At 38.7% G+C, this 14546-nt stretch overlaps 1 protein-coding gene across 2 annotated transcripts in view; it reads left to right on the top strand.

Annotated features, from left to right (window-relative positions):
* VPS41 (VPS41, HOPS complex subunit) overlaps positions 2836–14546 on the top strand; it is a 106192-nt gene continuing 94481 nt past the window's right edge. The window contains exons 1-2 of one of the 2 annotated variants that reach the window (XM_021385845.1): positions 2836–2929; positions 6830–6868. In XM_021385845.1, the coding sequence (XP_021241520.1) occupies positions 2909–2929; positions 6830–6868 (60 nt within the window). In that variant the 5' untranslated portion in view covers positions 2836–2908. Of the gene's footprint in view, positions 2930–3072; positions 3354–6829; positions 6869–14546 lie in introns of those variants that run through there. The other variant, XM_021385846.1, reaches the window with a different exon arrangement.

Raw genomic sequence — 14546 nt, 5'->3', positions numbered from 1 at the left:
GGAAGTGAACTTACAAAGTGAAGTCCACTTATGTCAAACTACACTTGAACATTTTCTCTCCAAAGGTTGACTTGGATGTTCTTAGGACAAAGGATGCTGAATGCTTCATGTGAGGTGCTGAAAAGTTTTCAGCCCCACTGTTGTCACTGCAATGCGATGACTGTCAGCACTTTTGGGGGATGAGGTGCGGGAGAGGTGGCAGAATCAAATTCTAACGTGTTAAATTTCCCTGACACAATAAAACCATATAATCATGGTGGATTGAATTCATACCTAAAGCCTAAGGAAGAAGAAAAAAAACATTTGCACGTTCCTGTCAGACATAAGTAGCATGCTGTAAGTAAATCACATTTTATATACCACTTATTCCATGTGCAGTGAAAACAGGAACAGCTGTTCTTTGACTGCTCTGTTTGTAACAAATGTGCCTTGTTATATGTTATAATAGCTAAGTTTACAAGATCTGCCATCCTTTCCCTTACACTCTATTTTTTCTTGGCATTTATAAAGTCAGTTATTAAAGCTCATTCCAGTTTAAAATGCACCACAAAATGTCTCTGTTTAAAAAAACAAAAAACCCACGGAACTGAAGCTCCAAACTCCTAATCATTTCTTTTCCTAAAAGTGCGGGAAAAAAAAACCAACCAAACAACATACCAGCCAAACTTTCCTTTTGCTAGATATACAGTCTTCAAGTACCAGATAATATACAGGACACATCCTGACTCCAATGACAGCAATGATATTTTTTCCTTTGTTTCAACAGGACTAAGATTCAAGGAGGTCAGAACAAGACCGGAATGAGTTTTCTGAGTAAGCTACACAGCTATCAGCAAACACCTCTTACAGACTCTTACAGAAGTTTATTATGACTCTTGTAATCAGTTACATTTCTTGCCAGCGAGATTCTTCAGAGGACCTCACTTTCCTGATACACAGAAATATACTTCTTATTTCCAGCCTAAATGCACGGAAAACAGCTGATACCTATTTCCTCTCCTGTCTTTCACTTTAATAGCACTTCTTCCTCTTCAGCTCCTTTTTATTTCTAGACTGAAGAAGCCAGCAGAACAGACCCTGAAATTCTGTGATCCCTCCAGTAGTCTTTTGCTCCCTTTCATAGAATCATTTCATAGAATCACTGAATGGTTTAAGTTGGAAGGGACATTCATGATCATGAAGCTCCAACCACCTGCCATGGGCAGAGTTAACACCCACTAGATTTAGATTCATCTTTTTTGAGTAAAAAGGTGGCTTGAAATTTACATTTTTTCCCGCCTGAGGACTCAACAATATCTTGTACAATGGCAGGCTAACATCTTACCCTCAGCAAGTTTGCTGATGACACCAAGCTTCGTGGTGAAGTTGACAAAACAGAAGGAAGGGATGCCATCCAGAGGGAGCTGAACGGCTCCAGTGAGCACACAAGAATGTAATACAGTTTAACAAGGCCAAGTGCAAGGCGTTGCACTTGAGTCAAGGCAATCCCAGATACAAGTACAGACTCGGAGAAGAACTCATTGAGAGCAGCCACGCAGAGGACTTGGGGGTCCTGATGGACAAAAAGCTGGACAAGAGCAAAAGGCCAACAGTATCCTGGGCTGCATCAGAAGAGGGGTGGCCAGCAGGGAGAGGAAGGTGATTGTCTCCCTCTACTCTGCCCTTGTGAGGCCCCATCTGGAGTACTGTGTCCAAGCCTGGGGATCCCCAGTACAGGAAGGATGTGGAACTGTTGGAGTGGGCCCAGAGGAGGGCCGGGAAGATGATCAAAGTGCTGGAGTACCTCTCGTATGAAGAAATGTTGAGGGAGTTGGGCTTGTTCAACTTGGAGAAGGCTTTGGGGAGACCTCATTTCGGCCTTCCAGTACTAAATTTTAGGAATAAATTTTTTATTTGGGGGTGGTGACATATTAGAACAGATTACTCAGAGAAGCTGTGGATGCCCATCTTTGGAGGCACTCAAGACTAGGCTGGGTGGGGCTCTGGACAGCCTGGGGTGGGTGGCAAATCTGTCCAAGGCTGGGGTTTGGAACTAAATGATCATTAAGGTTCCCTTAAACACAAACCATTCTATGATGCTATGTGGTGTCCCTACATTTATATGGTCAGGATGGCATTTATGTACTCCTTTGCCATCATGCCTTGATGGTATCTGGTAACTGATTAAAAATTTAGGTTTTCTTGTATTATCTCCCTTACAAATGAAATCTGTTCATGACAGTTACATGTTCTTGTACTGGCACAGCTGACTGAAGGTTCTCCCTTAACCCAGTGTCAGCCTCTCAGTGTGTCTTCAAGGGAGACTTATTTCCTCTCAAAGTCTGGCTATTAGTTTCTAAACGCATGGCAATGATACATACAATCTTTGCTGCCATGGTAATACTATCTGCATTTAACTTCCAGTGTATGACCTTACAGTTACCTGTTTTCAGCCTAACAGCCCAAGATGCCTTACACATTTTCAATTCTGGGCATTGATAGTGAGGGTAAGGACTTGGTACATTAATACTGTTGATCCACCTCAGATTTGGGGCAACTCCACTGGCAATGCCTGAATAACAGAAAGCACTGCCTAACTGCTTTTTAGCTTTGGTTATATTTTTAATGCATAAAGAAAGTAGTTTAGATCCAATCAAGACACTCAGGTCTTCATTTTTAAAAAGAAAAAATGCAGCAGCACTTAGAATTGTAGAAAGAAATGTAGGTTTTATAAGGTCTTCCTGTCACATCACTCCAAGTGCTGTTCTGGCGAGTGCTCGTCAATGGGCCTTATCCTCAGGGACGAGCAGATACGCTTGGGAACAGCGAGAAAAAAGGACAGACAACCCAGCCACCAACCAAACTACATTTCCCAGGTGCCTCCGCCCTCCGCCTGCCTGCCCTCACATGACGGCTAGCTGGCCGCGCCATGGCGGAAGCCGCGGAGAAGGTAGAGGCCGCGAGGGGCCGTAAGGGCACTGCTCCGCCGAGGGGCGAGGAGCTCGACGGGGAGCGGGAGCGGGAGCGGGAGCGGGGAGGCCCCTGGAAGCACAGGGCAGAGCGAGCCTGAAGGGCGGGGGGGTGGGCAGCCCTGGCGGTGGTGCTGTGCGAGCCGGCGGCAGCAGCGGTAGCAGCAGTTGGAGCCTCGCTGCGCTGGAGAAGAGGAAATAGAGGAGGCGAGCGAGACCTCTACTCCCCCGCCTCGTTGGCTGTGTGTCGGGGTTCGTCTGAAGTAGACGGCCGGGGGTAGGGGGTGCCAGGTTTAGGTGACACCTGATGTAGAACGCCTAGCAGCTGGCACCCTTTCTGAGGATAGATTAAGGGGCTGAAGGAAGGGAAGGGCCCCTCTGGAATGGATGAGAAGCTCATCTGTGGTGAGTGGTGTAGGGGACGTGAATTAATTTCAGTGGCCAGATCTGAGAATCATTGCAGCACTTTAGTGCTTGTGACCCATGTTTTCTGAAGGGACTATCTCAATAAGATGTTCCCTTTCCAGACTCACTCCCAAGAAAACAATGAAGTTAAAGCTGGAAATGAAGTTCCCCAGCTCTCTGAATACTTTCTCAGTTTGTTTGCTGAGTTAGGTCTTTTACTTCTGACATGCAGCTGAGCAGCATGATTTCTGCCCTTCTTGAAAGACATAATGTGGAAGAGCTCTAAAACTCTCTCAAAGAAATTGGCCATTTGGTTCCCACCTTTTCTGCTCTCAGAGGTTTTGTGGGGAGATGCTGGATTCTTTTGGGGGGAGGTTTCACTGTCTAATTTCCTAAGCTTTTAACTGTAGCAACGCTTCAGAGAGCACTTGGGATAAAAACAATCCTGATAAATTTTCTTACCTTCTTTAATAAAGTAAGAGATTAAAGCAATTTGTGTTTTGTTAATCGTGACATAGGTACCGTGCTCATTTTTGTTTATTTTCTGTGCACTGTATGCACAGCCTGACTGAAACGGATGTGTATGTTGTGAATGGAGTGGCACAGTTTCTTTGAAATCCAAATTTCACGATTTTCTCCTCCTAGCAGATTTAAGTAATAGGTCTAAACAGTTGATAACATCTGGTTTTGTAAACCCTATATCCATTGTATTAGAAAACCAAGTTAAAAACCTATTGAAAATTCATATTGGATCTACAGAATAAGAGATTATAATTGATCAGAGATTACTTTGCATTTCTGTGACTTCCTCATCTGTTTTCTCTTTCACTGTTCTGAGGCTGTTTGAGCAACAGCATTTGCTATCTGTCTTAAGCATACTTCCGATTTTACCCTAGAGTCTGAGACCTACCAATGGCAGTCATTCCTACATGATTTGAGATTCAGGTCATCTACAATTCCCTGCCGAGGAATTTCCTTTCCACAGTTAGAAGTGGGGTACAGTCCTCTCGGTTTGTGCATTTGGTGAGAGAGGGAGGCAACCTGACAAAACACCAGGATAATTTTAACTATGGTTTGTGCTGGTAGGGGAGTTATGGCAAAAAGCTTCTCGCAGTAAGTTGCTAGCGAAGTGAGTTAGTTGGTATGAGTTGATTCTAAACACCCTCAATGAAACTGTTGTCAAGGAACAAATACAGTTCCTGCATTTGTTTCCCAGGCCAAGACTTCTTTTGAATTATTCAGTGATGTTTTCTTTAGTTAATTGTAAAGACCATAAAACACTTGCCTGAATTTCTGTGCTGTTTATGAAATTGTGCAGCAGCAATTGCAGCGGCTTGCTAATGCAGCGGTGTTAGCAGCATAGATTGGTATTCTCACGGTTCACATAGATTGTTTATTTGAATCAACTTCTGGTGCACCCTGACTTTGAAGGGCACTATTTTCCAAGGATGGCCTTTCACATAACAACTTGCAATTTAGTGTAATCTTTGTTGTTTTAAGTAGCAAGTTGATGTGAAGATCAACAGGTGTAACAGAAAGTAAGCTGTAACTTTACTGTGCACCTGTGTGAGCCTGTCTGTGTGGTGTTACTTAGTGAGCTCCCTCTGAGAATTCTTGTCACTGTTTTTCCCTACACCCGTGTTTTTCTGAGTAACCAAAAGAATCAGTATGGCGAAAAAATGTAAGTGGTATAACTGCACTAAGAAGTCCTGTGTAGCAGCAAAAATATCACTTGCTGCTCTAACTGCTTAGTTTGAGAGAGCAGATTATTATTTCTTTTTTTTTCCCCAAACACATTATCCTTCTAATATAAACTATGTGAATTGTATCAAAATGATATCATTTTTGTACAGAAGAGTTGAGTATGCAAATCTCAGTGTCCAGGAAACAGGCAAATTTTATGTTAAGAATCTGGTGATATTTTGCAGTGGACTGTGTGTGTTGTTACAGCTTGTCCAATGGGCTGCCAGTGTTACATCCTGATATTTTAGTTCTCTCATCAGTTGGTTATTATAGAACTTAAGATGCACAGAGATTCTACTCATATATTCAAAAAAATACTGTTTTCTGAAAGGTAACTGCATTTATTGAGTACAGATGGTGAGACTGAGCCACTGTGATAATTCAAAAGTTAAGCCTAAGCTTGAAGGATACCTGAGTTTTAATCCATCCTCACCTTTTCTTGACTTCTATATTCCTTCTACCTGCACATTCCTAATTCAAGTTGTAAATACTGACTATGTAGATAACCCTTCCATGGGGTATGTGGTTTAGAGATGGACCTTCCTATATGTAGTAAGATGGCAGCAATCACGGTAAAATATTGCAGTGAGTTTCAAGTAGCAAAATGCAGCTTTTCTTCTCCCCCAAATCCCGTACCTGTAATCAGCTGTGACTGTCACTAAAGGTGAACCTCCAGTAATGCAGATGAGGCATTTGCTTTCTGCCTAGAGGTGACAGTCAGTGCCTTTTATAAATGGGGAAAACAAATAAACGTGGCAGACTAAAGATGACTCAGGTCATCAGTGCATTAATTTTTTTTCCCCTTCCCTTTCTCCTTAAACTTTTGGTAACTGTCTCTTTTTTTTTTTTTTTTTTTTTGACTTCTCAGGTGAAATTCCCTACCTATTTATGATGGTATTCAAATATGACTTTGTAAGATTTGAAATGCTGCCTTCTCGCTTGCTCATTCTTTGCTTACATCGTATTTTGTTGTTAAAATGCTTACATTCACTGTCAGCGTGTTAGTTGCAACCTTTTATTGCTATTGATAGCAATAAATACGTTAAGTAAATCTTCATTTTGCTGACTTCTTTGAGGGGGCATTGCATCAGCAGATTTTACCAGTGGACAGGTGAGAGATTAGCAGGAGTCAGTGTAGATTTTTTTTGTTAGGACAGTAACGTTCATTGTCTTGCCAGAGAGAGATGCTTTAAAGGTACAGTTGCTTCAAAGGCAAGAGAAGCCACTTGGTTTGCGTTGATGTATGATAGGAAGGAAAAAGTCATTAAATTCTGATTTCTATGGAAAATGACTTGAAGTTATTTAGTTTAAAATAACTGTACTAATAGTTGAATACAAAAGCTTGTTGCTGGATAACAAGAAAATGCCATTCTGCCTCACGAGTCAAGGCATGAGGCATTTCTTTGCAAAACTTACTGCTTCTGGAGGGAGGGAGGCTTTCATGGAGGGCATGCTTCACCCTTCTTCTTAGGGCAGGGAACAAACAGTAGTCTCATAGTCACCTGGTGCCACTGAGTGTCAGTGTGGCACTAGATTACATGCACATGATATAGGTGTGAATGGAAAAGATAACAACTTCTGAAATGTCCAGAATCACTAAACTTTGAGTTGCCTCCATTTTTGTTTCTTAATAAAGGTTTAAAAAGTACTTTAAAAGGGGAAATATTGCTCATTTGTTTAGGGTTATGTATGTACTTAGCTAATTTTCTCTTTTTTCATTGCACTGTTTTCAGGAAACCAGGTCTAATGAGGAATCAACAGATGAATCTGAGGTAAGCCTGCTAGTCCTCTGTCAGTTTGGAAAAATATAACCCTCACTGGTTTGTTTTGGTACCTGCTTATTTAGTAGTTCTTATACAATATAGCAAGGAATGTTAAGCTGCACTTCAATTATTTAAAAGGAGCTGTGATACACTATTAAATGCTTCTTTATATTTAAAAATGCACAATCACCAAATTGTAGGAAAGTGAATTAAGTTAAAAGAAAAATTCAAGTGTATGCTCTTCTGTTTCCATATGAAAGAAATGAAAATTTAATTGACAGTATAATTATATATGCACTAATACTACATTAAAGTAAGATATTTTCTTTATCTAGTGCCAAATCTTCAAACTTCCTGCTTAGGTACTAAGCAGATGTAAATCCTAATCTGCTGAGTGGTGGATTCTGCAGAGGCTGTAGTAGTGGTTTTTGAAAGAATCCTTTAGCAAAGGGGCAGCTTGTTTGACTGCGGAATAACTTTTTCCTCTGCTTTCTGTGAGTGGCTCTGGTGGCACTGTAGGGTGCTCCTAAGAAGCAGAGATTTCTTTGGCCCCAGTGTGTTGCTGCATGGAACAGCTGCTGAGAACCAACTCCTTTTGCCCAGTATGAAATATTCTCATTCTAGAACCATATTGAGTGTGAAGGGGCCTTAATGTGAAGTACTTGTAAACAGTGACTGGACCAAATACTCAGCGTTCTAGTGTTTTCTAGTGTTTTAGTAACCTTTTAACACTTTAGTCTACTGCAGATGAATAATTTACAGTGGAATTAGTATAAACGTGTTGCCAGGTTATTGGGTTTTTCTTTATTTTTACTTCAAGGAAAAATAAGTATTGTGCAGCTTTTGTCTAATCAAAGGTGGTATAAAAAATAGTGCTAGGACCACAAAGTCTAAATGTTGTTAATGTTTATTAGTACTATTTGAAGGTTAGCTGTAGATAAGATCAGACTGATAGCTTTGCTGTTACTTCTTGTGATTGTAAAACTATGTGATTTCTTTTGGGTGGCACATAGTTTGGGATGGACCTTATGGGGACAGTTCTAGAAGCTGGGACTCTAATCCTTGCAGCCAGTGTCCTGTTTGAACTGTTAAAAATAATATTTAAGGCATGGATTTTGTAGAGGTCTTGCCATCACAGTAATAAAGGTTTTTACATATACAACTGGTTGTACTTAATTTCATTTAAATTGTTTCTATGAAATTGAAAGTTATTACTATTGGTTTCAGAGAACATATGATGTATACAGGTTATATTACAGAAATATTTTCTATTATGGAGGAAGATAATTTTAAATAACTGTTTTTGAGTAAATGATGTCCCTGTCTGGACTGGATGTATAAACAAAATACAGAATGTGTTTTTTTTCGGTACTTCATACTCTGCTATGCCATTGCCTTATTAAAGAATCAAATGTGCAGTGATTCTCTTTTATGCAGCAACTCCTTTAATGTCATTCCTTTATTAGCAGTTAGTAAATAACATGCTAATCCTAACTTGCTACCTGCTTGATTTATTTTGAATGGCATGTTCTTTATCAAATGCCAGAATGTTTGTTTGCATAGGCTCAGTAGTAAAGCTTTATAATAAACCTCAAATGTGGGAGTCCACGAAAGTGACCATTTTGAATATGTGTCAGCCTAGAGCCCCTCACTGTAAGTTTGGTTACAACTCTCTCTTCCTAATAAATTGAGTTCTTAAAGCTACCTAAATGTGTTTAATGCTTCCCATCTGCTTAAGTCAGAATGTGTAAAATCAAGAGGTATTAATTAGCAGAGGTGATGCATCTGTTCAGATGTTAAGCGGGCATTTCAGTGTGTGTCAGCACTTGTCGAAATGCAATAAATCTTTCCTGAGAACTGTGGTACAACTTAGACTTTTATTTCATATCCTTACATAGCTTATGGTGTTTTGTAATCTTAATTTTCGTTTAGACAGATTGATATGATGAGGAAGCTGTGTATCTAATGCTATATTTTAGTTCTTAAGAGAAAACCGACTTGGCTTGCTATGTATTTTTGCTCGATCATTTTCTTTATTGTGTGTTTCATTTTGTTCGTTTGTTGTTCTGATTTGGTTATCTTCTGTGTGGTTTGTTGCAAATTGTGCTTATGAAGTATACTTGCTTTACTTTTCACAACTTCGTCACCAAGCGGGCTGTGTTTGGGGTTGAGCCTGCGCAGGTTTGTTGGACAGAGAAGTCCTAGTACAGTATAGTTTCAACAGCTTGTTTAATTTTATTTTGCAGCACCTAGAGCTGCGTGTTGGGTCTGTCACATATCCGATGAGACCTTAAAAACAGGGTAGAAAGTAATCTAACTTTGGGCTGTTCATAAACTGTGGAGAAAAAAAAGTTTTAATAAATTATATATAGTCTAAATCTGACTTTCTGATTTCAAATTATTTTTCTGTTTTTGCAGTGTGTCTATTTCAGTAAAGTCTTACTCTTCTTAATTGAGTTGTTTTCTCTCTGGCAGATCCATCTTAGATTTTGCTAGTGAATTAGCAAAAGATTATGCTAATAAATCTGTAAGGAAGTACTCAGGCTTTCTTCTGTAGCAGTGCAACATGGTGGTAAAGAGGAAGCACAAGCGTATTTTTCTGGCATTAAAGTTGCTGCTGCTTTGAAAGTTTTGCTTTTAATAAGAGAATCCTGTTATACGATATATAATATATAGGATATATAAGGAGAATATTATTTTACTTTCAACTGATGAAATGAAATTCATGAAATGGAAATGGAGCCTTCCTTCTGGATAAGAGAATCAGAGCTAAGTTATCATCCTGAAATTTGGCTAGTTATTTATTAATGTTGTTTTTTCCTTTCTAATTTACTACTTGGCATATGAGCAGATGGTCCTGTTCCAGTACTTATTTCCATTACAAGGGCTTTTTTTCAAAGGAAGTGTCAATGGAGTCATAAAACTAGTGCTTTGTCCCATAAAACAATTCTGTGATTATGTCGGAAATTTCACTGATTTTTGTGTGCCTTGCACTGCAGAGCAAAATTTTTGTTCTGTATTCTCGGCCTGCTAAAGAAAACAAGAAAGTCAGATGCTCATTTTATGCACAAAGTTTTGAAGTATAATAATTTGTATTCTTAGAGTTAAAATGCTGCACTGATATGTGCCTTGCTCTTTTTCATTAGGTACTTGTGTTTCTTAGTGATCAGATCTCTCTGCTGTGTAGCATTGTATGTTTCCATTTGAGCACTTCCAGGACTTCCATTTTTATGTCGTCTTCATATTTTTGCCTGCTTCCTGACCTTTGGTTGCTGATCCCTTGTGAAAAGGATATGTTCATTTAATTTACAATTTTAGTTATTTAAACACCATATTACTAAATCACAGGAGAATTTACAGAGGGGAAGGTATTGTAGAAATTCTTTGTTAACCCAGTGTTCAGACCGCTTACGTAGGCTTAAAGATATCTCTCGGCCATATACGTCTTCCAGTGAAATTGATAGTGTTTTTATTCTTCAAGGTTTTGAAAACAGATCCGAACTTGTACACAGTTATGAAATGTGTAAGCATTAAAAGGAGGACAACAAAAAAAGCCTTGATGTTTTCCTTTTCAGAGCTCTCCAGATCTTAGTCTTGTAGGCTGGGTCTGGATTAGGTCAAAGCAATTAAATCGTTTCAAGTAAATAAAGCATCTGGTAAAAAAAGCTTCTTGTCATACTCAGTTTCCATCAAAATGTCCTCTTAACATGGAGTGCTGAGCACTGGGCTGGAAGAGGTGAACTCTTCGGTGGCTAGTAGCTTTTGAAGGAGCATCAACGTTGCAACAAAAAATTAATGGGAAGTAGACTTGGCTACCGTAACTCAGTCCAACTTGGAGTTTTTTGTTTTCTGTCTGACCTTTTGTAAATCATTTCATGTCATCATGCCTTCTGTCTTTATTATTGAATAACTCTATACTAGGTTGCCATTTTTTTTTTTTTTGCTTACGGATTTAAAAACATAAACCAGGAGAAAAATACTTAGGAAACATATTTTTCACATACCTGAGCAGTCTGGAGAGGCATTGCTTCTCCTTGCATGGCTTTAAGTGACATTGGTCTTTTAAATAGGGAGAATGGAAGGAAAATACATATAAATTCCAAATAGAAAGTTATCCTCCTTCTTAATGAGAAAATGTATCATGCAAATTATTTATCAACTTGATTCAGTAGGATGAGCGTGGTAAATTATTTATTGAAGTTTAAATGGAATTTTTTCATATATTAATTAGAAAAACAAGTTTACAGTGACTAGTAACTAACATAATATACATCGTTAGAGAATTGACTTGCAGGAAAAATAGATATTGCTAAATTCTTTTAATATCTTCTGGTTTTGAGTGAAAATTACATACTTCATTTAATGAGCTATTAATATTAGCCAAAGTGCCTGTTCTGCCTGTGTGTTGTGGAATACGTAAAAAGTAAAAATACTGCTCGTGTTACAGAAATGAAATGCAATTGCAAAGCTGGTGCGTTAACAGAGTATGCAGATTTGGCCTTTCCAAAAGACTAAATGCGTTCATCTGGGTGGAATAACACTGAGGGGTAGAAAATGGAAAGCAGTGGGAAAATTCAGCTGTGAGCCATCTACCTCTTTCTCTGTGGTGAGTGGGTGAAAGTAACTTTAAAAATTACTGTTCCCAAAACCGCACTGTAGGGCTTTCATATGCAGTACATCACAAGGTGGCAACTGCTCAAGTACGGTTTGCAGAGGAAACAAATGCTTGCCCAAATTCCTTACTCAGCAAAGGGAAAATACAAGTAGAAATGTGTAGTTTTGTTGAGATTGTTTGGATTTTTCACTCCCGGTATTGGATGTGGACATGGAAGATAAAACAGCCTGTCCTGTGCTGCCTCTGAGTATGGTTACAGTTGAAGTGGATGGACTGATCCTGTGTTGTTGTTTTTTTAATTCCTGAAGTGGAACAGCGTAAAAGTTTTCAGGTGTTTTTTGCCCTGCACTAAACTATCAGTAAAAGAAAAGAAATCAGTGGGAGTTGAATTGAAACCAAATCATACTATATGGACTTTACTACTTTTTCTGTTACATGCCATTTATGATGATTGCTCATGTGCAGTATGTCATCTGTGTTATTTCTGCTTCACAACTTGGCTGATGACTAGCCTCTTCAAACCTGTGTGAGTGAATCTTCAAATGGTGTTCTGGAAATTTAGTGTGACATTCTGCATACCACAACAGTTTTGGGAAGAAATAAAATGCTCTCTGCTTTGCTTTTCATCTGCGTGTTATTTCATAGAGTGAATGCAGCCCATTTTGATACATATTCACAGGCAGCCATATCATCATAATTCCTTGCTCCTGGTGTATGTCTGCATTTTCCCAAAGAGGCTGAGGGATTAAATAAATCCCTGACGAAAATGCATGGGAGAACAGAAAACTGCTGTGTGAAATTTAACATTGTAATCCAGATTTGCCAATTTTACAACCAGATGCTGGGAAAGTATTGGTGATTTGCCTTAGAGGAACTATAAAGAAGCCGGATGGAAGGTTATGCACTTCACTTCCTTCACTGACCTAACATCATTGATTTTTCACCGTAGAACTGGAGGAAAATGTTTTTTAGCTGCAAAAGTCACAAATCTGACTTCATGGTTTAGAAATTTCAGTCTTTAGTCTCGTTGTTTTGTATAGCAATAGTTATGGAATAGAAACTAATTGTACAGATAGGTAGCTCAATCTTTTTTGGTATTTATTCTGAATGATTGGGATGTTTATTCCAAACCACTTTAATTCTTGCAGAGCCCGTGTTTATGTAGCTTTCAAATGCAGCAGTCTGTGTAACCAGGTCCTTTGCAAAGATGGGTGTCTCCCTTGCTCACCTCAATAATTTCCATCTTTGTTGATTGTTACCAAGGTTGTCATTTGAAATCAGTAATCTCATAATATGGCTCTGTTTTGAAGGAAACTGTCTTTTCAGTTTTTGGTTAGGTAGGCTAATGAATAAGACCTTGAATGTTTATAGCTTTCATTTGCTGTTGCTTTACCTGCATTTAACTGGTGACTTGAAGATGAAAGGCTCTTTGCACTTCTCATTTCTTAAACCAACTAATCTATTTTTAGTGTTTCGTTAAGATTTCCATGTGGGACCAAACTTCAGTATGGGAGTTCCAGAGGGAAAGAGGTTTATGTTCTCTCAGTCACTTCTAGCCTCAGGGGAGTCCGGTAAAGCACACAGTATTCAAATTCAGCACAGTAAATAAGACAACAACTTGCAATAACACTTTGTTTTAGTTCCTTTACTGTCTAGCAAACTGGGCTTTGAAAGGTTAAAGGCCTTTGAGGTATGAGCTGTTGGGGTTTTTTGTTTGTATGTTTGTTTTAGCATCTTTCTAGTGTTAGAGATTGCATTGAGAGAAATTGAGTCAGGATCCTAGTCCTGAAAATGACACAGGTAGTCTCTTCATCATTGAGACAGGAAGAGAAGTCTGGAAATTGTACTGTAGGGTGGAGAAGCAGTAATGATGAAGTTGCACTTTGCCACAGTTAGATATTCTACTATAATTCTCCTTGTTGGCTTGGTGTCTCTTATCTCTTCAGCACAAGTGGGTATCTGTCCCTAAACATGGATAAGAGGATGTTTTCTTCTGGTTTTCCTTTGGGATTTTTTTTTTTTCTTTTAAAAGTAGGTAAAATGAAGAAACGAGCAACCGGGAAGGTTGGGAAGTTTGGGATTCTGAATGGCAGTGTATGCTTCTTGATTATACAAAATAGTGATCCAATACTGTTTTTACAATAATGGAACATAAATGTTAGCTGGAAAAGCATAACACAAATAATTCTGTTTTTAAAGATAAAAAATAAAGATTTTCTTTAAATGATTTTTAACAGTAATTGGAACCTGGACGCTGGTTTTGAGAAGAAGCCTGAGTTAAGTTTGTGACTCCTATGACAAGTGGTGAGAGTACATTGTTTTGTGGGAGGCTTTCTTCTAACACTACAATGACAGAGATAAGCACTGAAGAAGTTGAGTATTCAAATGCAAGAAATTTGTCTTCTAAAACTATTCAGAGACAAAGTGTCTCTTCCCACCATTTCTGACCAGAACTGGTCACCATTTTCTAATAAAGTGATCTTTTCAAATAAGATGAAAAAACAGTGGTTTATAGCTGAGAATTTGCTCTAACAAACAGTGTCATTGTGCTCTTTGTATCTGTTGTAGTTTCCATGGAAATAAATAGGGGGCATTATTTTCAGAACAACCTACATACATGGAGTTCAAAGTGTTTACCTCTTGTCTTTAAAGTACAAGTAATATCATGATGCCAGCAGGAATCAAGAAAGTTTAGCATTTATGGATGCTGTTCTGTGCCTGGTAAGTAGGAATATAAAGAGGAAGGGGGAGAAAGCCCTTTACCCCGTTGCAACGCAACGATAGCAGTGCTAAAACTGTGAGTATGATAGGACTAATAGACTAAGATTAGGAGATTTTCTTCGTTATCATGTTCTCAAGTAAAAGCCAAATGAACAAAAAAACCCACAACAACTGTCAAACCATTCAGTATTATTACTGAACTCAGGATTTTAAGACTTGATCTGAAGTGGAGATTGAAGGCATCTCCAAACTCTGTTGTCACATTATGATGTTTCTTAAATAATCAGTAGGCATTAGCAATTTGTTAAAACTTCCCTTTTCATAATTTTTAAAATTGCTTTAAGAATATTA

This window comes from Numida meleagris, chromosome 2 (genome assembly GCF_002078875.1).
Source record: "Numida meleagris isolate 19003 breed g44 Domestic line chromosome 2, NumMel1.0, whole genome shotgun sequence".
Lineage (NCBI taxonomy): Eukaryota > Metazoa > Chordata > Aves > Galliformes > Numididae > Numida > Numida meleagris.
This window is presented reverse-complemented; position numbering and strand designations above follow the sequence as displayed.